This window comes from Schistocerca gregaria, chromosome 2, assembly GCF_023897955.1.
Source record: "Schistocerca gregaria isolate iqSchGreg1 chromosome 2, iqSchGreg1.2, whole genome shotgun sequence".
Classification (NCBI taxonomy): domain Eukaryota; kingdom Metazoa; phylum Arthropoda; class Insecta; order Orthoptera; family Acrididae; genus Schistocerca; species Schistocerca gregaria.
In genome coordinates this window covers 490,392,504-490,420,294 of record NC_064921.1, presented here as the reverse complement: position 1 = coordinate 490,420,294, position 27,791 = coordinate 490,392,504, and the positions used below count along the sequence as shown (strand labels likewise).

Genomic DNA, 27,791 nt, shown 5'->3' with positions numbered 1-27,791 from the left:
GAACATCAGTGTTCATTTCTACAAAGCATGATAAGACAAGCCCCCATGACGAAATGTTGCGCTCTACTGTTTGATACTAACCAGACATGACCCAACCTAGTTCTGTCTCTTGAAACACAGGATGATAAGTTCCTATGGAGATAGTCCTTGATTTGTGAATTGGAGGACAAAATTCTGTTCCTAGCAACACATCAATCTTTTCAGGAGACCAAAACTCTAGATCAGCGAGTTGTACATTTGACAAGTGCCACGTATTGGGATCAATTACTTGTTCAGGCAAGGTGTCAGTTACCTTTGGCAAAACTAAGCATTCAATGGAAGACAAAGTTGCTTATGCAGGAGCACACTAGTATAGACACACAGTGTTTTGTTTCCGAGTGGGTTGCACCTATTCCTTGCATCGGTACTCTGCTGTGTCACCTTTAAAGTGTGAGGCGTTGTACACATGCTTCCGATATGAAGCATGACTGTGACCCAGAATCTAATAAAGCATGACAAGTCTGCCATTTTCCACTGATATCCTGCAACCTTATTCTCGCTGTTGCAAGGAGTATTCTTTTTCCTGGACTGATCTTCAGTGAACAACAGCTCAATGTAGTTGACGGATGTCTGACATTGTGTGTGTGTTGCATGTCACCTGTACCACTCCCTCCTTGGTGCATCTTGTGTACATTGTGATTCTGTATGTAATAACGTGTGGTGTTGTTTACCACAGGTATGACAGGTAATGGAGTTGCATTAAGAAGCCCTGTGATCATTCTTCAGACAGTTGTAGCACAAGTTGTTGTGCATCACAACAGCCTTGTGTTCACTACACATGGCTTGAATTTGCTGCACTTGTGCAGCGCATGAGGCTGGTAGCACATGACACATGCAGTATTTGTAGCAACGTATCTCTGTTTCAAATGGCCAAACTGCTTCGTGTAGGGTGCATTCTGATGTTTATTAAAAGTTGGGCCATGACGTTGTGGTGCTATATTCTTGGCTGTTTCTACAGATTGACATATATTCTCAAGAAAGGCACAAGCTTCTTTAAATGTTGCAAAGCTACTTGAAATCACGCTGGCTTTTCAAACCCTGTTCTTATAGAATTCATCCCTTTCTATACGGAGCTGTGATGTAATTACGGCTTGCAAAGATACATCTAGCTGTAATGCCATCAGAGCATGCACATTGCTTAAAGCTTCATTTTGTAGTGCACGAAGTTCACTTGAACATAGCTTTGTCATTGCCGGTGGCAGCATTAGCAGTTTCCTTGAGTGTGCTGATGCAATCAGTCGAGGACTATTGTATCTACTACAGACCAAATCAAAGACCACCTTAAAGTTAGTAATAGTCACAAGGAGATGGGCAATTACATTGTGTGTTTCACCTTTTAATGTATTCAGCAAATGATGGTACTCTGCAGGCTGAGCCTCTGTTTTGTTCTGTCGACACTCATCACTGCCATTCCGCCAATGGATGGCTGTCGCTGCAAGTTACTTCGCCAAATCCATCACAATATGGCCCAGAGGACCAAAATGTTAGCGTCCGCAGATGAAAACGTAAATTTACCGGAGGACCATGAATTTAAGAGAAATGTATAATGGTTCGAATCCATTCAGATTGTAATAAAACATGAGAATTGAGATAATCACTTATTATCCATAGTTAAGTTAACAATCAAAACATACATCATTGCCATTTACATGGCACCTGCAGCCACAAGCTAAGGAAAGCAGCCCGACTGACAGCCCATTCACCATTGACAAATATCCTCCCTCACCAAAGCGAGTGTACTGTTAGGTGCCCTCGGAGGGGTGGCCCACTGACCACTGTCCCTCATATATAAATACCTCCAGAGGGGGCAGCACTGTCCAGAGACTCGGTCAAATGTAACAACAGAACATTATTCTTTTCTAACCCTTTAAATTACTGTGTATGATTATTTATATATTAATATTTCTTATTGGGTCCATTGGATAATGGGTAGTTTACTTACTTGATTCTGAAGGTGTCATAATTTTTTAAGAATTCCAGTTACTGAAGAAATTTCTGTATACTCAAAGGTTGAACTTCCCATGAGCCCCTTTACTCTTTATAACGCACTGAACAAGTTCTGTAACCTCAGATCTGGCATGTTACTATTTACACATGGTATCTGTTCAGATTGACTCAACTCATTAACTCTCCTGGCAAGTAAGATGGTAAGGAGCTCTGGTTGCCCCCTACTACTCAAACTACCAAGAGTTTGTATGTGACTCAGATTCAAACTAATAGTGGTCAATCAAAGCAGTGCCCCGCTATGTGTACAAACCTAATACAGTTGGTCTGTAATACATTTCGCAGAAACCTTCTACAAAATATACAGTTTTTCTCTGTTCCATACCAACTGTTTTTCCAACAATGTTCATGTTTTGTTTATCTTTGCCTGGAGAGAGAGGGGGAAAAACATTCACCCTTTCAGGTTTAACTTATGCTTCATGAAAAACTTGTACCTAAATAACAAGTGAGATAGGTGAGAAAAACTTTAACTCAAAATTAATGAGAGAGAAAAAACAAACTGCTCACCTGAGGTGGTGGTTGTCCTGTTAACTTCCTCCTGGTGGATGAGACATCATCATCTGGAGAATGCTGTTCATGTATTTGTGACGTTAATGTACTGGTTGGTGAACTGCCTGTCTGTGTAGATGGTAAAAGTGTAGTTTCCTGATCAATATTGACCACACCACTTGTCTCTTGTTCCTAAAGGAGATAAAACAATGACTACAGAAGCTATTATCAGAACAGTTGGGGCAGTATGACTATGTGGTTTCTTCAAACTCTCATACTACTGACATTTTCAAGTAAAGCACCCTAGCTGAAATAAAAAATACAAGAACTCTTATTATCCTGAAACTGTTCCTGGTAATTTAGAGTATTACAATTAATTACTGAGACATATGCACAGGAAGGAATACTACTTCAAACTAAGCTCAGAAGCAACAGAATGTAAAGGCAGAACATTGAGATGAATTAAGAAACTGCACTGAAATTGACATGGCAGAAAAGGAAAGAGAAGGAGAACAACAGCCAAAGCAACATAAAAGTGTATATGATATCTAATGAAACATCAAACAGATGTACTAACAAGCAGGCACATACATTTGGTCTCAAAACAACTACACATTAGTGGATCATCATAACATCAATGACACCAGCCTTTCTGACCTAATTATACAATACAGACCTTACCAATTGTATGGGTAGAAGAGTACTACTTTATGGGGATGGGAAAAACAGTGAGGAGGGCACTCCTCATTTCAGTGACAATGCAAAGTGTTTGCAGCCGTGGCACAGGAAGTTGTTAGCAGCTCTCATGTGAGATGTTAATGGGCAATAAGTGCAGTTGCTCCTTTGCATTTGATTAGTGGAGCTCACTGGAGTGTTAGGTATATGAGAGATAAAGCACAATAGATTTATTTGTATATCACCTGTCTGTGGAGGTATAGGCAAGGCCTTCAGCACAGTGAGTAAGGAGTTATTCATTTTGATGATCTGCCATTCTCAGGCCACCCAAGAAAACAGTCACATCATTTACCAACTCCACATCTCTCTCTCTCCCTTTACGTGCCAGTTATTCATTTAGATGATTGGATGAACAATCCCTGACAAACTGTGGCCAAGGGCACAGCATGGTTGATTTTAATGGCTCCTTCACAACCTGTCACAGCTGGACCCCCCTCCAAACATTAGCTTCTCTGTATTGCACTGGTAGGTACTCCCTTAGCATTTCCTTTTGTTCCACAATCATCTTGGCCTCAAGGTCTGTTAGTCCTGTTCTTCAATATTCTCTGCTCTTGTTTGCATCCCTTTCCATCCCCCCACCACAAACTTTCTACCCCTCAACAATGCATTCTGGCCAGCTCACTTTATTTACATTCATAGGTCTATCCACTTATTCTCTCTACTGTGTCATTCTCCCTCTATTCAGGGAGAACATTTACATGTTCTGCAACACTATACTATGTGACTGTCTTCCCCTACATTGGATCAATCTCAGTTTGGCAACATTCCTGTTCCTTGTTGTTCAACCCTCTCCTAGACTGTGCCTCTTCTTCTCCTTTGCCAGTCTCTTCTCCTTCCTTTTTTGTCTCTAATGCACTACCCTGCACACAACTGAACGGCAGTGTTACAACAACATAGCGGTTTACCTGTGGTGTGATGTAAAGAGGAGGGAAAACTTTGGAAGATTAGCTATAATTTCCTATCTACTGCTTAATGCCTCCAATATATATTGTTTATTTGCTCAATCTGGTCTTCAGAAAGTTACAAAGCAACACTTATAAACACACACTTTGTGTATCAATATTATCAACACCTTCTATCGCTGTAACTTTTCCAGAGAAAAAATTATTCTGCAACAGTGCTGTCTTCTGTGGTAACAGATTTATATGGACAAAATATACTGTGGTGATCAAATTATGAAGTAAATGTCAAAAACCTACTTCTATCTTACATGAATATAATTCTTAAAAAATGAAAAGAGACTCTACGTTACATCCATCACAGAAATGGTAACTCAATTACATTAGTGGAAAGTTCTATTGTATAGGCAAAAAAATCTGCTCACAAAGTGGCAGCAAGACGAAACACACACAAAAGTTATGGAATCATGTAAGTTTTCGGAGCCAGTGGCTTCTTCTAGCAAAAGGATTGAAGGAAAAGAAAGAGGGATGAAGGAAAAGGATTGATGAGTTTTAGGAAATGGAGCATCGGAGACTTACAAGATGGAATGAGAAAAATACTGACTATTGGGGACTGCACTGGGCAAGATTTAAAAACCTGAGGGCTGATAATCTGAAAGATAGAGATCACTGACAAAACATGATGCAAAAGTTAAGAGTGGAGAGTTATTGTGCAAAAGCTGAGAGTGGATAGCTAAGTGCATTATTCATGGTGGACAGGTGAGGGGAAATAGATAGATGAGGCAACTTCTGGGGTCCTCACATTCAATCCTGGTACAGCTGATGCCTCCAATAAACAACTTAGCAGTACACCTCTTGTCATTCAGTACTGTCCTGGTCTGGAATGTGTTAATCAGCTACCACAACATGACTATGACTTCCTAAAATGATGTCCTGAAGCAAGGTCCATTCTGTCTGACCTTTTTTTGTCACCCTCCTTATTTCTGCAATATCCTTATCTGACCCTATGTTCCTTGTGCACCAATTTCCCTACTCTTCGGCTCCTACTCCTTGACAGTCCCTGCTGTAAGACTTGGCCTATCCACCCTCCTACCACCACCTATAACAGCCCTGTAATTGGCAAAAAATATATTTTCAAAGCGAGTGCCACCTGTGGAACGTCACTTCACGTGCCAGCTGTTTTCTAAATACTGTTTGGTCTTCTACATCGCTATGAATACCACCAGCTTATCAGTCACAATGAATGGGAACAGAAAGACTGCTTATACTGCAACACACAATGTCCTGTTGCAGAGCATGCTCTCTGACATGACAGTCTTGATCTTGGTGCTTGTTTTATCAAACTTGCCATCTGGTTCCCTCACCCCAATACCAGTTTTTCACAACTCTACTAGTGGGAACTGCTGTTATAACAGCTCATTGGCTCTCACCACCCAACTGGCCTAAATTTATGTTAATTTCCTTGGTCTCAACATTTCTTTCTACAACTACTCCTTTTCTTCTCTACCATTTACTGTACCTTTCATTTTCTGACTCGTCTATCATGCCCCCCCCCCCCCCCTCCCCCCAACCAAATCTGTCTACCACGTACAATGCACTAGGTTTTCTGATCTTACTAATCCCTGAACAATGTATTGTTAGTAATCTCTATCTTTCTTATTACCTATCTTCCATCTTTAAGCTCTCAGGTTTTCAAATACAGTCTACTGCAGTCCCCCAAGAGTTAGTCTTCCCTTCTTACCCGATTTGCCAATTACACCCCGACTTGCGATTCTAGGTGACTTTTCTGTAACTCTCCCATTTCTTAAAGGTCACTAGTCCTTTTCCTTCATCCCTCTTCCTTTCCCCTCCACCCTCCTGCCACAAGGAGCCACAGACCCCAACAGCTTGCACATTTCCTTAACTTTTATGTAGGTTTTCTCCTGCTGCCATTTGTCAAGTAGATTTTTTTATTGATTAGTCACAGAACAACACAAGCCCTGAGTTGCTGAAAGGCACATAAACAAGACTGAAAACTTCGCTAGCTTTCAAATTAGCAACGGCCCTTCTCAAACACACACACACAAATTTGTGTAGATACATTGTACCACCTGATTACATTACACTGGCCCCGTAGCTATGAAGCTTGATTGGGAAGAGGTGTTGTGTCCGGTGGACTAGGCAAGGGGAGAAAGATGGTGCAGAGTGAGAGGGAGAATAGGGGAAAGGAGTGTCGCTTCAGTTGCCAGAGGTTGTGGTCTTGTGTGTGTGTGTGTGTGTGTGTGTGTGTGTGTGTGTGTGTGTGTGTGTGTTCCGTTATGACAAAGGCCTTGTTGGGGGGGGGGGACAGTCTTTTTGTTGTGCCTATCTGCGAGTCAGCATCTCTACTAGATGGTGAGTAGCAACTATCATTTTCATAATACTGTTACTCTCCATCCTGGATTTTCCACTGTTTGATTCTTGTAGTATACAGATGAGGATTTCCTAGCTATTGAGTTGTATATATTTTGCAATTCGATGAAAGTGATAACATATGATTCTGCTCTATCTGTGATGGGCCATGAGGTTTTTGAGATTTAGAATTTGTTCTGGGCAAAATCTTCCTTCCCTAAAACCCACTTTGTATTCACCAAGCTGATGGTCTAATTGGGGTTCTGCCCTGATTAGTAAGACTTTAGAACATATCTTGTATGTTATGTCTAGGAATTATACCACTCTGTATTTGTTGGGATCTGTTTTGGACCCTTTCTTATGGAATGGGTGGATGAGGGCAGTCTTCTATTCATGTGGGATCTTTTCATTTATTTATCAAAATTTTTTTCAAAGATGTTTTGGAGAGAGTCGACAGCATTTTTGTTGACATTTTCTCATAGTTCAGCTGTGATTTGTTTTTCTCCCGAGGCCTTATGGTTTTTGAGATTTGGAAAGACTGATTGCATTTTCTCAGTGGTGGGTGGTTCAAAGTTATGGTTAGTTGTTAACGTCTTATAAGTCCATTTTTTCTATGGTTTCTTCACAGACCGAGAGGTTTCCGAAATATTCTGCCAATATTTTGCAATTATCCCTGTTGTTGTAGGCAATATTTCCACTTTTGTCTTGGAGTTGTATGGTCAGTTGACTGTGTTATTGTTATTGTTATTATTATTATTATTATTGAAATGTTGGTAAATTATAGGTATTAATTTCTTCACACATATGTTTCATTTGTTTTAATAGTACTTACATCAAAATCATTTTGATCTTCCATGTCAGGGACAGTTCTTGTAGAAGCTGGATCTACGATTGCTGCGTGTTCTGAAAATGAATACATATGTAGGTGGTAAGTAATAACATTCTCTTATTTCTCAAAGGTTTGAATCACATATCACATAACCAACTGAAACCACAAACAAAAGTTTAAACTTCTACAAGGAAATACTTCCAAAATCCCTTAGACATTACAAATACCTGTCTTAATACACATGGCATAAGAAGGAAACCCCCTGAATGGGTAAGCAACCATTGTACATTGGCTTAGCAAGAATATGTAAAAATTTCTTGATTGCAAATTAAGACAGTCACAAAAATCAAGTGATTAAATGTGTGTTTCAATCTGTCAGTTTCTTCTTCATGCATGTATTTTCAACAGGGTGGTAATACAATAGAGACCTCTAAGCCCACATAGTCCAACAACTAAACTGTTCCTCTCTCTGGACAAATTATTTATGGTCTCCCATCTGGTTTAATGGTTTATACATTAGCACAATTTAGGTTTCACATTGTACCCCTGAATCCTTTGCAGGCCTTCCTGAATGTTGATATTTCATTTAACATAGAAATCATCAAACTTTCCTTCAAACTCTGTGGTATCATTCTTCAAATAAATCATGAGATCACTGGAAGTAAAATATCTCCCTCCAGTAACAGAGAGTAAAACTTACTTTTTGCCATTGGAGCAGGGCCATTAATAATGCATGTGCGTACATCATAAAATCTAACATAAATGTTGTGAGGATTAAATGTATAGTACTTATCAGCTAATCAACAATAGGCACCAAATGGAACTCCTTACAGATTAAAACTATGTGCCACAATGAGACTTGAACTCAGGACATTTGCGTTTCGCGGTCAAGTGCTCTACTGACTGATCTACCCAAGCACAACTCATGACCCACCCTCACAGCTTTATTTCCACCAGTACCTAATCTCCCACCTTCCAAACTTCACAGAAGTTTTCCTGCACAGGAGAACTTCCTGGCAGATCATAAATGTGAGCCAGACCAAGACTCGAACTTGGGACATTTGCCTGTCAAGGACAGAAGAACCACAATGAAGTTTGGAAGGCAGGATATAAGGTACTGGCACAAGTAAAGCTGTGAGGATGGGTCCTGAGTTGCACTTGGGTAGCTCAGTCAATAGAGCACACTTGTCTGCTTGGAAGTTTCATATCAGCACACACACTCTGCTGCATAGCGAAAATTTCATTCTGGAAACATCACCTGCTTTCACTGTAAATACAAATCATGTTGACTTCAGGGAAGTGTTCTACCTTGGCACTGTCCTACTAAAATGTGTCACATTGATGTGTACACATGGAAAAAAAAAAGAAAGATTCATGGAATTTTCCTAGATTTCCCTGTCAAAAATACAATTTTTTCCTACGTGAAAACACACTATACCCTTTGTGAAAGTAATTTGTTCTGTGTTAATTGACAATATAATCTCTCTCGGAGCTGTAAAACTTACCAATCCCTTGAATATAAAGGTTTTATACACTGGCATAGAACTTCCCCACACTTTAAGGAATGACACCCAGGTGGAGAAGGAAGGGAGGGAGGGGGGGGGGGGGAGAGGAGGGGAGGGAACTGAATTTCACCAAATAGCAGCACAACAGCTCTCGAAGCACTTAAATTGAGAATTTGATGGGCTTTTGTCAGGCAATCATAGCTCCTCTCATTGCACACAGACCCAGTCTCTCCCATCTACTCAATCTCCCACTTCCAGCTCTACTCCCCCCCCAACACCTCAAAATTCTAGTCTCCCAATCCGAAACCTCTGTCCTATCCAAAGGCCTCACCTTCAGCCCCACTCCCAGGTTCAACCAAACTGCCCTTGTCAAGGATTTACTGTCCTACACTCGTAGTCTCTGCTGGAAATATCACTTTGCCACGAAGAAAAACAATCCTGATCCCACTCCTAATGATCCAACTCCCCAAGACACTATCCAAATTGAACCCTGCCTGCAACAGTTCCGTCCTCCATCACAGCGGGACCCACCTCCTCTTCCTCAAAATCACCCTCTCCAAACCTTCCAGGAATTTCTCACTTCCAGCCTTGCCTCTCAATCTTTCTTGAAAAACCTTAATCCTACTCCCAACATCACCACAGCCGAAGCCCAGGCTATCCGTGATCTGAAAGCTGACCGATCCATCATCATTCTTCCGGCTGACAAGGGTTCCTCGACCGTGGTACTTGATCGTCGGGAGTATGTGGCTGAGGGACTGCGTCAGCTTTCAGACAACTCTACATACAAAGTTGGCCGAGGTAATCCCATTCCTGATGTCCAGGCGGAGCTTCAAGGAATCCTCAGAACCTTAGGCCCCCTACAAAACCTTTCACCTGACTCCATCAAACTCATCACCCCACCGACACCTCGCACTCCTACCTTCTACCTACTTCCTAAAATTCACAAACCCAAACATCCTGGCCGCCCCATTGTAGCTGGTTACCAAGCCCCCACAGAACGTATCTCTGCCTACGTAGATCAACACCTTCAACCCATTACATGCAGTCTCCCATCCTTCATCAAAGACACCAACCACTTTCTCGAACGCCTGGAATCCGTACCCAGTCTGTTACCCCCGGAAACCATCCTTGTAACCATTGATGCCACTTCCCTATACACGAATATCCCGCACGTCCAGGGCCTCGCTGCAATGGAGCACTTCCTTTCACGCCGATCACCTGCCACCCTACCTAAAACCTCTTTCCTCGTCACCCTAGCCAGCTTCATCCTGACCCACAACTTCTTCACTTTTGAAGGCCAGACATACCAACAATTAAAGGGAACAGCCATGGGTACCAGGATGGCCCCCTCGTATGCCAACCTATTTATGGGTCGCTTAGAGGAAGCTTTTCGAATATGTTCAAGAGATCAAAAGGCAAAGAGGTGAGTGACAATATGCAGGAGTTCTTTAATGTCTGAGGATTAAGGACTGACTCACATGAAGGAAGATTACTACATTACAATAAAAGGTATTTATGAAATACAAAGTGGCAATTCAGTGGCAATAAATGTAAGTGAAAATACATGGCGTCAAGGTTACACATACACTAATATAGACTATAACAATGTATTGGATTGTTTAATTGTGGTGTACTTCTACAAGTACGATAATTCAAAAATATTTTCTGCATTTGCTGGCGGCAGTTAGTACAGCGTACGCATGTGCTTAACTGCTTTGTTAACAGAAAAACATATCAGTAGTGATGCAGACACCAGAGCATAAAGTGTTTTGTGTACTTTCTCTCGCTGAGCTAAAAAGAGCTCACACTGAAATTGTTTTCGGCATGAGTATGGAGTGTGACCAACCGACAATATTCCCAATTACTTAACAATCAAGAAGAAATGGAACAAGCGGCTTTGGGAAAATATAGGAGTCTGCTTTCAATTGAAAGAACTAATCCATTTGTTGCTTGGCCTCCTACAAGCCCAGAGATTACACAACTTTATTTTTCTCTACGGGGGATTTATCAAGAATCTAGCGTACCAGATGACAGTTAATGATATACCAGATTTGTGTCATCGCATTTGTGCAGCTGTCACAATATTACACCTACTATGCTGTAAACCACTTGCAGAAAAGTAGAATACAGATCAGCAGTCTGTCACATCACTAATGGTGCACATATCAAGTTGTATTATGTGTGTAAAAACATTCAGAGTTACCATACTTGCAGAGACATGCTATTAATAAATATCTCAACTATTTCTACATTTTATATATCTACAGTGTGTATAAGGGGACAAGAAAAAAATTCCTGAATTTTTTCTGGATCTTCCAGTTCAAAACACATCTTTTCCCATGTAAAAATGCACGTTTTCCAAGGTGACAAAACACTTTTTCCATGATAAGTGACAGTATAGTTTCCTTCAGAGCAGTAAAAACATCAATCCTTTGAATGCTAAAGGTTTTATACACTAATGTAGAACTTCCCGGCACTTAAGAAAACTAAAATTGGCAAGGGTAAAAGAAAAAAAGGGGAGGGGACTGGAGGGAGGGAGGGAGGGGAGGGTGCTTTTTGGAAAGATCTTTTGATGTGCAGCAACATGTACATTCCATATTTTCATATTACGAAAGTATAAATTCGAATTTCGGCAAACACAGCACATTTATTTCTGAAGAATTGAAATAGAGTTTGCAATGCGCTTTTGTAAGCCAATCATAGCTTATGTCACGTGATCTCACCGGCCAATGACAATGAGTATTCAGAGCATAGAACACATGATGTAGTCAGCCAATAGCAACATCACTGTTAAGTAGCACGAACACACAAACAGGTAAAGTTAATGGTTTAAATTAATGTACATAGTGTAGCTACAAGAAAAGCTAAGCTTTCATGAATAATATTGATCTTCAATAATAATATACAAGAGAAGCTAAGCTTTCAAATGTAATACCGGCCTTTTTAGCATTTGTTACATATTTAAGATACATCACACAAATGTGCCGGTAAAATTTTGAGAAATGATATTAATGTCTGGTGTTCTAGGTTCGAAATTATTCCAAGTGGTTGGTACTCAAAGTGTTACGTTTTCAATGAGAGTCAAAGGCTCTGTGATTTAAGAAATTCATTGTACATTCTCACACATAACATAATTCGTCTTGTGTAAAAGAAAATTTCCTTTGAAAATAATGCTTTTCAAAGAACCATTTGCAATATTTTCCCGCAACCTCTTTGATATGGATTTGTTTCAGCAGGTTTCAGAGAGCACCAGAAAATGGGTGTTACTGCATGTGGGCAGTTACGATGACGTAGGAAGCCCGTATTTTCGAAAACATATACCAGTAGCATTAAGAGTTCTTACATTATGTCAAAAAAGAAATAGGATATCATAGGATACTCCGAGAGCACAGGAATTTCGTAATACATACTAAAATGCATAATTCAGCTTAAAGGACACATTCATCTGTCCATATTTGCAATGAACAAGGCCCCAACCTGATATTAAGCTTTTCAATGTGCTTTTCAAGATCCAAATTTTCTTGGAGTACCACATGCATCTGCGGAAAAGATTAGCAAACCAACAAAAATAACTTCCTTGTTGTGCAAGGCGATTAATGCTTGATTGCCAATAACGTGGAAAAATAAAATCAGAAAAGTGAAACTAATAACATATTTTGGCTTTCCACAATTATGTGAATGTATTGCAGTTCACTTGACAGCTTCCAGCCGCAGAAATCCGTTTTGTTTTCATTTGACGTGTGGACTGTAAATGAAGAGAAAGCAGCAAAATCACTAAATGTAAACATGGGTCACTACACCCCCCCCCCCCCCTCCCCACTTCAACCCAAACTGCTCTGCGCATGTGCGAATCTTGCAGGTAGGCGCCCCAGAAAAATTTTTCTGGGTAGTGTGACTGCTTCTTGCTATTGCTGTAGCCATACATCAGGTAGCCAGAAGCAGAAGGTATTACTCATAAGCAACTCAGCTGCACATGCACAGAAGCCTGCTGGCAACTGCTCAAAACAAAATTAATGTAAACAGTTATGACGTCACGCCCATCGTAAGTGGTTGGCTGTTATGAAGTATTCTACTGTTTTTGTCCTAAAACCTTTGACACATTTTGCTTTAGGCAGGCAGTTGTGAGTGCAATGTGTTTTGTTGTTACAAATGGCGCATTTCCTTTGCAACCTAAGTTTTATTTTGGTTTTATCCTGTTGTTTACATTATATTGCTGCAGTATTAGCCTGCAATAGTCTGTTAGACTATCAGTTCTTACCAGCCAAAATTACAAAAAATTATCTCAAGACTAAAACAATGAAAAATTCCAAGAATTCTAAAAATTTCCCGGACTTTTACTGATTTTCTCCTGAATAAAAAAATTTCCGGGTTTTTCCCAGTTGTTCCAGAGTGTATACACCCTGCATTATAAATTCAACCTGGACACACTGATTTCTCCTTTTACGAAGGGGTAAAAGCAATCTTCCTCATCTGGTCTTTAAATTGGACATTCTGACTGACAGATCTGTACATAAGCACTTATGTATAACAGTCATGCTTTGTAGAGACAAATAAATGCATCATGAACAGTTTTCCCCCGTGTCATGTTATTGACAACAGATCTTAAACGTATTTGTTGTGTTCTTTCTCAAATTCATCCTTCATTGTGGTGATCAAACTAAAAGAATACAAACAAATCTCTATATTACATCCAGCAGCCTAGCATTTTGGTCACAACTGCAAAACAAACATGTAACTTCATCTATACTGGGAACTCCAAGACATTATGCTTGTTGTGCTATTATTTGTACACAATACTCCAAACAGTGTCTTTATATCTGTACGTACTTTCTCAGTAGTTTATCTAAGAAGGTACTTGATGATGACCGAGATGGTGGTAACAACAATGATCTAAATGGTTTAACACTAAAGCAGTATTTCTTTTCTTTGCCAAGACAACAATCACAGTTTTAGTAATACGATGATACTGATAAACTGTGATTCAATGACAGGGTGATACCACAATTCCTTTATCAGACTTTTATAATTTTTCCTGTTTGGCACAATTATCAACAACAGAAAAATGTTTACTTGTGTTACATTACATTGTATATTGAAGCATATCTATAGAGAGTGAACAATACTTGATGGAGTAAACATATGCAGTTGAAAGTACACGACACTAGAAGTAAAAAAGTCTAAGAAAATGTAAGTTAACTCACAAACCTTACAACGAATCATTGGTTACCAGCCACTACTGATGTCGTCCTGTGTAAACACCACATGCCAGTACACGGCGTAGTAGCCATCTACATTTTCGAGGCTTTGAGTTGTAAACTGAATGGATATAAGAGCACAGTACATAGTCAGAGTGCCCCTCATGTCATTTGTTCACAGTGCCTACGTTGTGTTGTTTGATTATTAGTGGTAACATAGGACATTTTAGTAATGAGGAGTAGGTGGATATCCATTTCATGTATAGCAGGGCTAATGACAATGCACAGGAGCCTGCATGCTTGTACTAAGAAACATACCCTGCCTGATAGCACACCAAGAGTCATGTGCAACAATGCCTCCTAGAAACTGGGTGCTTTGCATAGACTGCAAGAGCATGTAGGCCTTCACAAGTTACACCTGTGCGTGAAGATGTGGTGCTGGAAACACTTGAACACTCTCCAGTTATCTCGACAAGGATACTTGCCACACATATGCCTGGAATAAGACAGAATAGTGTTTGGAGAATACGCAGCACAATGCAATATAGCCCATGTAACATACCAAATTATTACTGAAAGTGTAGCCTGCTGTGAATCTGGGAGGAAAGCAGATTTTAGCTCTCACATTGGCACAGCTAACACTGGCTACTGGGCCGAGCGAGCTGTGTATTTGCCTTACACTGTGTACAATATGTTACACATATTCTCAATGAATTTGAAAAAGTGCTACTAAATGTTAATTGATCTTCATATTTAGCATAACAAATTCTATGGCTAACACAACCATACTGTTAGAATTTCAAATCAACAATTTTAATACATTCAGAGGTATAAATGTTTACCTAAAACACATAATAACTGTGCTGGCATTGTGAAACTGTGTTAGGGACTGTAATGTATTCATCTATAGTATCAATGAAACTACAACCAAGAGGATAGTTTCAAATAATCTAATTTTCTGGAATTTTCTTTAGTTTCATTACCACAGATTCCTGACACAGTTTTATCGGGTTTTGGAGAGACAGAGTGTGAATGGCAGGCATACATAAAGTGAGAATATGATATTTTATCAACACTACGTAAATGTTATGTGTGAGAAAGTAGTTGTGTAAAGGGGGAAATTGTGACATATCTCCAAGGGAGCTTAATTTTGTAAAAGGTAGCCAGAAGGGGTATTGAGTATTAAATTTATTAGTAATTTATTTTGTGGAACGAAATCATATTTTGTTTTTACTAAATTTTATATAGTTTCTGAATTTTGAGATTTTTAGTCGGAGTTACTTGTGGTATACTGATTGGCTGATGTTAGAAATACTGCGAATATAGAAGTGCTCAAGATGATCTGATTGGCTGCTTACCACACTAGCCAATCGGAATTCAGGATTTCCTGCAAATTTGAGCAGGGCTTTGTGCTTTAGCTCTATGAATCAAGCTAGTCACTCGGGAGCCATCTTCTGTCAAACACCTATGTTAAACTGTGCAGATCAAATTTGCACAAAAATGAACAAATTCACATGTTTGATCAGTTCTTGTGTCATTGACGAAAGGCGACTACAGTATTGTGTATTTTAAGGAAGTTTCAGCTTTACGAGTCGTTTATTTTAGGAGATATTCACGTGCAAACATTTTATGCTGTACATAAGTTCCATGTGGCGTGTTTTGTGCAGATTACGAGACATTGTGGCAAGTACTTCTTTGCACGAAGCCTACTGAGTGACTGAATGGATTAACTCACAAGTTGTAATGTATCAGTGAGTATTTAGGATGTTCAGAATATCAGGTGGGACTAAATATTTCCTTGCTGCTTTCAGGTGTGACCATGTAACAGAGACAGTCAGTAACATTGCATAACTGATCACAGGATATTAAATATGGACTTGATACCAATTTAATGTGTTTTTTAAAGATGATAAATGGACTCACCAGAAATTTCAGACATTTTTTTTCAAATGAGTCATGCATTAACCCCAAACGAGTAAGTTTCGTGTCTCCGAGGGGCGAACTTTGGTTCTAGAGTAACATTCTTTGTCAGTGGATGCAACAACAAACTGTAGGCAACCCCAACAACATTTTATTTATAGATGACACAGGGTACACTCGTTATGGAGTGCTTAATTATCATGTTTAATTATCATGATTCTCACCTAGGCTCCAATACATATGCTGTGCACGTCTCCACATCAGTGACACTTCTCACTGAGAGTATGGTTAGGGGTACTAGGTGATCACTTTTTTGGGTTGTACGTATTATCAAACAAACTCAGTGGACAGAATTCCCTTTGGTTTCTGCAGCATAATCTTCCACGATTGCTTGAGGATGTTTCCTTACAACAATACCAGAGGATGTACTACATACATGTGGAGCACAGGCACATTTTGCATCTATGATGAGATGACATCTAATGTGCCGATATGGTCAAAGGAGGTTTGGGGGAGGAGGACCTGTACCATGGCTCCAAGATCGCTTGGTCTAGGACCTATGCATTTATGTGTTAAAGGCCATCTTAAAGGTGTAGTGTACATCACTCCGGTGAACCCAGTTGCAAAAGACCTGTCAATGCTTGTCAAAAATTTTGAGATGATCCAGGCATGTTCAAAAGGATTTGAAGCTAATTGTGGCGACAGGTACAGGCCTGGGTAGGTACAAGGACGACACTTTGAACACCACCTTTAAGTACGAGTACAGTCAGGAAACTGTTGTGCTCATTCAAAACAACTGCACTTCTACCAAAGTATCTCCAATTACTTTTCTTAATGTTGAACAGTATTTTTCCGTTTAACCAACTGGGACAACATTTACAGACAAACAAGTTAGTGGTGGTTGGTAACAACGAAGTCACAATTACCTCACAAATGGCTCATTTGCAGACCTATGTTTATCGAGACACTTTATTTCTGGTATTGTGTACTTTCAATTGTATGTGTTTACGCCATAATTATGATACAACCTGTATAGCCTACTTTCAGAGGGCTGGTTCACAGATCAAAAGACAAAAACTATATGTCCCTTCCAATGGGCTTGCAAGACCAAACCAACCACCACATATAACTGCTTTATTTGTTTTGAATGATGTGGTAACATGTCTTTTTATGTCACTGATGAACAAAAGCTTGGAAAATAACTCTAATACTGTCATTATTCTATTAGCATGCCATTATTTCAGAGTAGTAAAATATTACAACTGAATAAGAGGGAAGTAACTGTTTATTTAATGCACTACATGTTCCATTACTTAATTTGTATATAAACTTTACTATCAGCATCTATATACTATTGAAAACAATACCAATGATCATGTAAACTGATTCAAATTTCTAGAGTTCTGAATAGCATACTGGGTACATCACTCACAGGGAAATATATCAAAACATGAGGATATGCAGGTGGTCCAAAATAATGTTCACACAGTCCACAGCTGCCACGGTGCGTTCGATTACCAGCACAGGTCCCATGGAAGCCACGGTGAATGATCCCCATAACATAGTACTGCCGTTATCGGTTTACGTCCATGGTGTGAAGCATGTTTAGAGTACCTCTTCACCTAGATGACGCATACCCTGACACGAGCATTGACATAGTGCCACCACTATGACCAGGCTTCAAAATAAACTTCATGTAACCCACTAAAGTAAATGCACAGTCAGCATTCTAATAAATTATGTATCTGAAGATGATTATAAATTTTTCATAGATTTAGGAATCTCTGACCACTCTGCATTATTCACTGAACTACCAAAGACTGAGAAAGAAATTTCATGTAACAAAAGTCATATGAAAAGGAACTTAAATGAAAAAAATTCAATTTCATTTAGAAATAGGTTATGACAGATTGAATGACCTTACATCTGCTGTATTTCGAATAATAGTAACTTTGACAATTTTTTATATAGCTTTCTTGAAATATTTAATGAAACTCTTCCACTTAAAACCACCTGCAACAAAACAACTAATAAACTTAAATTGATAACCCAGGGTAAAAAAATTTCTAGTGCCAGGAAAAGGAAAATCTACAATGAACTGAAATATAACAAAAACAGACATTTGAATGAGCATGTTAATAATTATAAAGCTACAATTAAAAAAAGTTTTGAAGGCAGCCAAACAAATGGCAAACAAGAAGTTCATTATACAACATACAAGTAAAACAAAAGCAAGGTGGTCTGTTGTCACGTGAGAATTAGCTGCTAGTCAGTAGTAATGAAATATCTATGATTAAAGCAGATGATAGCTGTATTGTAAAACTGGCTCAAATATCAGAGTGTTTAAATGAATTTTTAAATGCGGCAAAGTCAGATGCTAATGTAGCAGAGTATCAGAGTAAAGTAAGCCTCTTTGAATCCACCAAGAAGCTGAATATCTTATGGATTTTAAAAAAGTCACAATAAAGGGTGTGGAAAATGTTATATTATCATTAAATATAAAAACTCTGCCGAGTGGGATGGATACCCACTAAAGAGATTAAAACAGTGTATGGCATAACAGTACCTCCCCTAATTAAAATACTCAAACAGTCTTTTGAACTGGGATGCTTGCCCAATGTTTTGAAGTATGCCGAAGTCAGACTTCTGTTCAAGAAAGAGTGGAGGGAAGACATGGGAAGCTATCGGCCTATTTCTATTCTTCCAGTCCAGACAAAAGTGTTAAGAGAAAATAGCTGCAAACCACATCAAAAACTTTAGTGTAAAAGTGATATTATTATAAGTAATCAATATGGATTTCAATCCAGAAAAAAGACTCTGGATGCAGTGAATAACTTTATTGAAAAGATAGGCAAATCATTGAATCAAAGGAGTAAAGTTGCAGGTATCTTCTGTGATCTCACAAAAGCATTTAACTCAATGAACCATGACTTGCTTATCTACAAATTAGACAAATATGGGATTAAGGACAAGGCTCTCAATTGGCTACCATCATACTTCCACAACAAAATCAAAGGGTAACTCTCACCTCAGATGCAGTGAATAATTATTCTAAATGGAGTATGGTATCACAATGTGTGCCTCAAGGCTACATTTTGGGACCAATCCTGCTTTAGCTGAAGATGACGATGCACAAAAAGTTATGAGCTCCATTGTGAGCACGTTGGATACCTTCGAAAACTGGTTCCTGTTAAAAGGGTTGAAACTGAATGTTGTAAAAACCCATGTGGTACATTTCAAAATGAAACTTTCAAAACATTTGGAACTTAAAACACAACATGGCAATCAACTTATGAAAGAAGTTGACACGGTCAAATTCCTGGGACTAAATGTGGACAGGAACTTAAGCTGGAAAATACATATTGAGTTTCTATTAAATAAACTATGCAGTTTTGCATTTGCAATGCAAATACTAGCAAATTCCACTGACTTGAGTACACAAAAAATTGCTTATCATAGTTATTTTGAATCTATCTTTATACACGGGATAATTTTCTGGGTAGGTTCAAGTAGCATGTCTCAAATACTGAAACTGCAAAGAAAATTGTCTGATACATGTGTATTGCACAGCAAACAAAACAAATCCTAACTGTTCCCTCCATGTACATTTATGAAATTATAAGCTTCCTCTACAGCAGACAAAAATTATTTGAGGAGAATCATTTTAACCCACCCATATAACACAAGAAACGAAAATAATTATATGCTACCCACACACCAGTTGAAATTATATGCACAGACTCCGCAGCATATAGGGATGACAAGACATAACAAGTTAATGAGAAAACACATATTTCATATGAAGCCAGAAATTTTAAAAGATAAGGGTACATCAGATTCTGTGGGATAAATGCTACTATTCAATAGACTAATTCATAGAGGATGAAACAATAATATGATCAAGGGGTAATTGAGTGTTAGATTTTATTGTAAGTATATATAATGAAATTGTATTATTATTATGACGCTGTTTGTTAACATCAGCTGCTCTTCGTTTGTGGTGAAATTTTACAGCAATTTTGACATGTCTCCTGTACCTGAAGCAAATAATTTAGATTATGTATGTTATGAGACAAATAAGCACAATTCACAATTCATCTCCACTGATTCACAGCACAATCTCAATGACACTGTGTCGCTGCAATTATAACTGACAATGTCATCATAAGAATGTGTGCAGTTTGTCTGCTGTGGAACCCCATGATCAACAATATGTGCTGATGATGTGCTCCAAAGCACTTGTACCTGCACCAGCACTGTATCATGTAGTCAGTTCTGCCACATATTGCTGCCTACACTGCTTTTCAGAGCAAGCAAGCCTCTGACCCTCTGTTCTGTGAGAAGGCACCTTGCACCTACTTGTAGTTTCACAATTTTTTAACCTTTTTTCATAGATGCTCACTACAGTAAAATGTCAACAGCTGACCAGTTTCACCATTTCCAAGATGCTCATTCTCAGTCATCCAGTCTTAACTATTTGCCCTTAGTCAGTCACCTCTGTCAGTGGATTTCCTCATTTGCTATAGTCATTAGAATGAATCCCTATATGCTTCTGCTCGAATTATATAATTTCGTTACTGAGTTGGATGTCCACAATGCCACCAGGTGGCAGTCAATCTCTTGCTAGGCAAGTCAGAGCATTTTGGCTCTTCAGTGTACATGTAAATTACTGCCCACCTTTCCAAACTCTACTGGACAATCTTTGTTTCCTCAGTGGAGTAGTAATGTACAGTTCCAAATGCCAAAAGTATTATTTTCTGCTTCTCTTAAGGATTACTATAAACTGTGCCTCCTGAATGTAAGTACGGATTGAACTTCCTGTCTCTTTGTAATATGAACAATGATCTGAATTGAATTTTTCATTTCATAAAGCAGAACCATGGACTTTACCAATGGTGGGGTGGCTTGTATGTCTCAGCAACACAGACAGCTGTACTATAGGTGCAAACACAACAGGGGGATATCTGTTGAGAAGCCACACAAATGTATGGTTCCTAATTGGATGATTGACTGATCTGGGCTTGTAAAATCAACCAAAATGGCCTTACTGTGCTGGTACTGTGAACAGCTATAATGTTTCCCAAATGCATGCAGCTCAACTGTATGGTTAAATGATGATGGCATTCTCTTAAGTAAAATTTAACCTCCAGAATATGGCCCCCATTTGGATCTCCGGGCAGAGACTCCTCAGAAGGATGCCATCATCAGGCGAAACAAAATTGACATTCCACATATTGGAGTGTGGAATGTTAGATCCTATAAGCAGGTAGGTTAGAACATTTAAAAAGGAAAATGGGTAGGCTGAAGTTAGATGTAGGTGAGATCAGATAAGTCTGGTGGCAGGAGGGAAAGGAACTTCTGGTCAGGTAAAAACAGGTTTATAAATACAAAATCAACTAGTTTATATGCTAACTAGTTCCACGAAGTGATTGAAAACTTGTATGACGAGATAAAAGAAATTGTTCAGATAGTTAATAGTGGTGAGTGACTGGAATTCGACAGTAGGGAAAGGAAGAGAAGAAAAAATTGTAGTTGATTATGGACTGGGGGAAAGGAATGAAAGAGGACACTGCCTGAAAGAATCAAGTATAGACAATAATTTAATTATTGCTAACATAGACAATAATTTAATTATTGCTAACACCTGATTTAAGAATCATTAAAGAAGATAGTACATGTGGAAGAGACCTGGATACACATTGATTTTATAATGTAACAATACCGGAGAAGAAAAGTTGCTACTCGCCATATAGCGGAGATGCTTAGTCACAATAGGCACAACATAAAGATTCACACAATTATAGCTTTCGGCCATTAAGGCCTTTGTCAGCAGTACACATACACATCCACACACTCATGTACACACACACATGTACACACTCACGGAAACGCAACAATATTCACACATCTGCACTCTCAGAGAGCTGAAACTACATTGCGAGCAACAGCAGCAGTGTATGATGGGAGTGGCGACTGGGTGTGGGTAAGGAGGAGGCTGGGGCGGGTAGGGGGAGGGATAGTATGGTGGGAGTGGCGGACAGTGAAGTGTTGCAGTTTAGATGGAGGGCAGGAGAGAAGGTGCGGAGGGGGAAGGGGGAGGGGGTAAGTAGTGGAAAGGAGATAAATAAAAAGAAATTAAAAGACTGGGTGTGGCGGTGAAATGACGGCTGTGTAGTGCCGGAATGGGAACAGGGAGGGAGCTGGATGGGTGAGGACAGTGACTAACAAAGGTTGAGGCCGGGAGGGTTATGGGAACATAGGATGTATTGCAGGGAAAGTTCCCATCTGCGCAATTCAGAAAAGATGGTGGTGGGAAGGATCCATGTTTGGCAGCGTGTTCAGCAACAGGGTGGTCCACTTGTTTTTTGGCAACATGTGGACAGACAGCTTGTTGGTTGTCATGCCTACATAGAATGCAGCACAGTGGTTGCAGCTTAGCTTGTAAATCATATGACTGGTTTCACAGGTAGCCCTGCCTTTGATGGGATAGGTGATGTTAGTGACAGGACAGGAGTAGTTGGTGGTAGGAGGATGTATGGGACTGGTCTAGCATCTAAACCATGACCTTATGACTTACGTTAGAAGGTTGATTAAGGAAAAGGAAACCTTTGTTATAGTATTTGTAGACTTGGAGAAAGCTTTTGACAATGTTGTCTGGAACAATCGCTTTCAAATTCTAAATGTGGCAGAGGTAAAATACTGTGAGCAAAAGGCTATTTACAACTTGTTCAGAAACATGGTGGCAGTTATAAGAGTTGAGGGCCATGAAAGGGAAGCAGTGGTTGGGAAGGGAGTGAGACAGGTTTGTGGCCTATCTTCGATCTTATCCAATCTGAACATTGAGCACGCAGAAAAGTAAACCAAAGAAAAATTTCAACTAGGAATTAAAGTTCAGGGAGAAGAAATAAAAACTTTGGGGTTTGACAATGACATCGTCTTTCTCTCAGACAGACCAAAGGGCTCAGAGGAGCAGTTGAACAGAACGGACAGTGTCTTGAAAGGAGTACATATATAAAATGAACATTAACAAAAGCAAAACAAGGATAACAGAATGTAGTTAAATTAAATCAGGTGTTTGCTGAGAGAATCAGATTAGGAAACGAGACACTGAAAGTAGTAGATGCGTTTTGCTATTTGGGCAGCAAAACAGCTGATGACTGAAGTAGAGAGGACATATAATGTAGACTGGCAATGGCAATAAAAGAATTCCTGAAAGAAAAATTTGTCTGTCAACATTAAATACAGATTTAAGTGTTAAGAAGTCTTTTCTGAAAGTATTTGTCTGGAGTGTACCCATATATGGAAGTGAAATGTGGGCGACAAACAGTTTTGACAAGAAGAGAATAGAACATGTACTCAAAGAAGGACGCTGAAGATTAGATGGGTAGATCATGTAACTAATAAGATGTGAACAGAAATAGGGAGAAAAGCAATCTGTGACACAACCTCACTAGAAGAAGGGATCAGTTGATATGACACATCTGAGACATCAAATGATCAATTTAGTATTAGAGGGAAATATGGGAGGTGAAGCTTGTAGAGGGAGACCAAGAGATGAAGACAATAAGAAGATTCAGAAAGACATGAGATGCAGTAGTTATTTGGAGGTGATGAGGCTTGCACAGGACAGAGTAGCATGAAGAGCTATATCAAACCATATCTGAACTGAAGACTACTACAACAACAAACAACAACAACAACAACAACAACAACAACCATAGAATTATTTTTTTATTTCAGAAATGAATGATGGAACCACTCAACAGAAAGACTACTCCATTACCAACAAGGAAGTAGAAGCAATGTTGGCAAAACAAATTGATAATAAGAGCAGAACTGAAATAATTAAAGACTATAAAGCCTACTGCTTGAAAAGGAAGGATACGAAGAAAAAGTCCACTTACAATATTTTTAGTCACCATAATGTTTATAGTATGGGTCATGATCATGAAAGAAATGACATTAGGAACACAAGTGCAGATATTTTCTTGTTATTCATTTTATGCAAGATCACAATGCATTCTTCACTTTTTTACTAGTAACACAAAGATAATGAATGTCTTTCATTATGTGACATACTAATGATGGAGTGCCCAAGCATCCACCCCAATGACCTTCTGAATCAACAATACAATATTTATTGATGCAGGTTTATAACGTCATTTTCTACATCTACTTCTACAGCCTGCAAACAAATTAGAGTTTCTTCCCCTTCTATATATGTATGGAGAATTATTGTTTAAATGCCTCTGTAATTAATTCAATCTTGTCCTCTTGATATCTATGTGAGCAATACAGAGGGGGATATAGTATGCTCCTAGAGGTATCATTTAAAGTTGGTTCTTGAAACTTTTGCAAACAGGCTTTCTTGGAGTAAGTTCAAAAATCTGACAGTTTAGTTTCTTCAGCATCTTTGTAACACTTTCCCAAGGTAAATTAAACCTGTGTCCATTCATGCTCCCCTTCTCTGTATATATTCAATATCCCCTGTTAGTCCTATTTGGTATTGGGTTCCAAACGCTTGAGAAATATTCCATAACACGTCACACAAGTGATGGTAAGCAATGTTCTTTATAGACTCATGGCATTTCTCCAGTACTCTACCAATAAACCAAAGTCTACAACCTACTCTATCTATGAGAACCTACGTGATCATTCCATTTCAGATCCCTACAAAGTGTACACCCAGGTATTTGTATTTGTTGGCTGTCTCCAACTGTGACTAACTGGTATCAAAGTCATAGGATACATTTTTTGTAAAGTGGACAATTTCAGATTTCTGGATATTTAAAGCAAGTTGCCAATCTTTGCATCACTTTAAAATCTTATCAGGATCTGACTGAATATATATGCAGCTTCTTACAAGACAGTACTTCTTTGTAGATATCTGCATCATCTGCAAAAAATCTGACGTTGCTACTAATATACTGTCTGCACTGTCACTAATATAGAATATGAACACCAAATTAAACACAACACTCACATAACTCCCAGAGATGAAACACCAACTTGGATTGTGGAATGATAAGGAAATAAATAGGCTGTGCCATTTTCAGAGGAACTGATCAGTCTTTAGCACATGAGCTTTAGAAACTGTTTGTGAAAACCAGATCTGGATTGCCAGAGAGACATATGGACTCCACTCTTCAAAGATTTACACAACTGCTCTACAACTTAACCATTTGACTGCTCTGGACGTGTTAACACAGGCGCCTTTGTACCTGTCCCTGTGTGCTCTGAATGTGTTTACGCACACCTTTGTACCTGTCCCTGTGTGCTATGAACATGTTTATGTGCACCATCAGTACCATAAGTTAACACGTCCAGAGCAGTTACAGGGTTAAAATGAGCTTACTAAAATGTCTCACACACTTACCTGCTTGCTCTGTTTCCGTCCTGTTGTACATTGTTACGGTGGCCACTGATTCAGGTGGTCTTGTCATGGTAGTAGAAGATAACCTGTTTTCATTAGGCATATGTGATGTATCTGATGTTTCACGACTTGAAAAGTTCACAGATAAACTGTTAGCACTTTGTGAAGTCTGACCTTCTGGTTCACGACTAAATCCTTCATTACAAACAATGCCTATGGGTCTAGGACACAGGACATTCGGCAATGCTTGGTGATCATCTGACTGCACATTAGCACAGTTGGTTGCGTTACTAGCATCAAGTGTTAAAGTTGACCTAACTCCACTTGAACCAGCTGCAGCAGGTGTATGGCTGCATTTCCCTAATGATGAACTGGAACTACTTGGACAAATTCTGCAGCACATACTGACATTTCCACGGCTGCCCTCGTGGAAGCAAGGACACGAGTTGCTCCTTGCATGACTGTTGACAGCTCGAGTCCCATTTACATTGGAAGCACTTGAATTAGAGGAAGAATCTACTGCACTAGAAAATCCCCTAGTTGATTTTCGGGCTTTGGTCTTTGAGGTAGTAGCTGTTGTGCTACTACAACTATTTCTCATAGTCCAATTATTGTCTGTATTTGTAGCTGTATTGTTACATGTGCATCGATTTGCACTGTTTGCCGTCGCTGCATTGTTAATGGATCCACTTGTTTCCTCTGCCTCCATTGGGTCAGTTCCACGATCAGTCTGAAACAGAAATGCAATGTTATTTTATAAACAGTCTATTGGTTTCCTTCAAGTTATGGAAGGGGTAAAGTGACGTAACTGCCATTATATAATGTGCACAATGGAACATACCTACCTGTTTTACAACAGGTATTCAGAACAAAACTGTTAATTCTGGTTTTAACATCTGTTATGAAACTTATATATCTAGTGCCTATTAAGTCTTCTATTATTAATTATTCTGGCTTAGTTCCCTAAGTCACAAGATTACAAATTACTTCAAATTTTCAACTATTACCACATTTACCTTGAGATTTAATTCTGAAGCTGTCATTCAAGCAGTTAAAATAGAACACAACAGTTTTCCCTGGTATATGTAAAATCCTTACAAGACGAGAAACGGGAAGAGAGATGCAAGTGTCTATCTCTCATGCGTTCACAAAATCACAATTTACAATGATGGTAAGTTGTTGTTAAATAATAATAATAATAATAATAATAATAATAATAATAGAGCTTTGAACCACATTTGCAAATTATTATTCATAAAAATTACAACTGCTTAATTGTTCTCCAGATACTCACAACCAATCTCACAATGATAAAATCATACTAGTCCTAACAACGTTGTACAAATTTGATATAAATTTACTTGACACACGCAGTCCTACAGCAATCACTCGAAACCAATACTTGCATTCCCATGCACATTAAGACAGTGGACTGTTCTGCAGGTGGTTATCCAGCAAGGACTAAATACATAAAGGTGTGAATCATTATTCTATAGTCTAATTAGAATTATTTGATAGTTGACATCTGTCACTTGCTACTAGTGTTGCCACATTGGCTGCAGGTTACAGCTCGGTTACAGATGACACAAAAACAAGGTGGGTCACTTCAAAAATGCTGTTAATGTATAATGCAGAGCAAGTTGGAAGTGGCTGATGCGAGGTACGATGGAAAAGTGAGATGCTATGTCAACAACCAATTTTAAAGGATCTATGACTGAACTACCGCAAACGACATATTTCATAGCCCTGAATTCAAACTTGTGTCCTAACCTAACCACACTCACGTGATGTGCAATGTATCCGAGAAAACAGTAGTCAACATCCAGCAGAAAAACTAAAATCATGATCATTTTGATCATGGTGATTAAAGTTAACCTCTACAAGCAAACTCAGGACATAAAAATTTCAGTTTCAGCACTAAAAAACAAATCGTAATTTTTCGCTATCATTCACTGGTTACCTGAAACTATTTTCACACTGGCTACACAAACTGCCACTTGACCAACTGATGAGCAGTCCTGGTTGGCACTTGGTTGTAGATTATAGACAATACAGACAGATTCCAAATGAAAAAACAATGATACACAGAAAAATAAGGGCAAGTAAAAATGTTAATATGATACGGAAAATGATGTGGCACAATATAAGAAATAAAGAAATTACATTTATATCAATTAATTAAATAAAAATAATAATGAGAATCTTTTGATTAGATTTAGAAATAAAAAAATGCATTGTACATCATGAGTTTTGAACTTGCGACCTTCTACATGACAGGCAGTACGCTAGCCACTGCGCTCGCAACCCTCAAAGGCACGATCCCAATAAGGATGTTTTCCATTGCATGGAGCAACACCTTCTGGAAACCGATAATCCTTGTCTACAATTAATGGACAGAGGTTTTACAAGGACTAGACAAACTCCACAAACAGA

At 38.9% G+C, this 27,791-nt stretch overlaps 1 protein-coding gene across 2 annotated transcripts in view; it reads right to left on the bottom strand.

The window, feature by feature from the left end:
• The window catches only part of LOC126327838 (uncharacterized), a 298,189-nt gene that overhangs the window by 169,066 nt on the left and 101,332 nt on the right, over window positions 1–27,791 (bottom strand). For both annotated transcript variants that reach the window (XM_049995920.1, XM_049995922.1), the window contains exons 7-9: window positions 25,362–26,088; window positions 7,369–7,439; window positions 2,551–2,724 (exon numbers count right to left, since the gene is read on the bottom strand). In XM_049995920.1, the coding sequence (XP_049851877.1) occupies window positions 2,551–2,724; window positions 7,369–7,439; window positions 25,362–26,088 (972 nt within the window). The remainder of the gene's footprint in view (window positions 1–2,550; window positions 2,725–7,368; window positions 7,440–25,361; window positions 26,089–27,791) is intronic.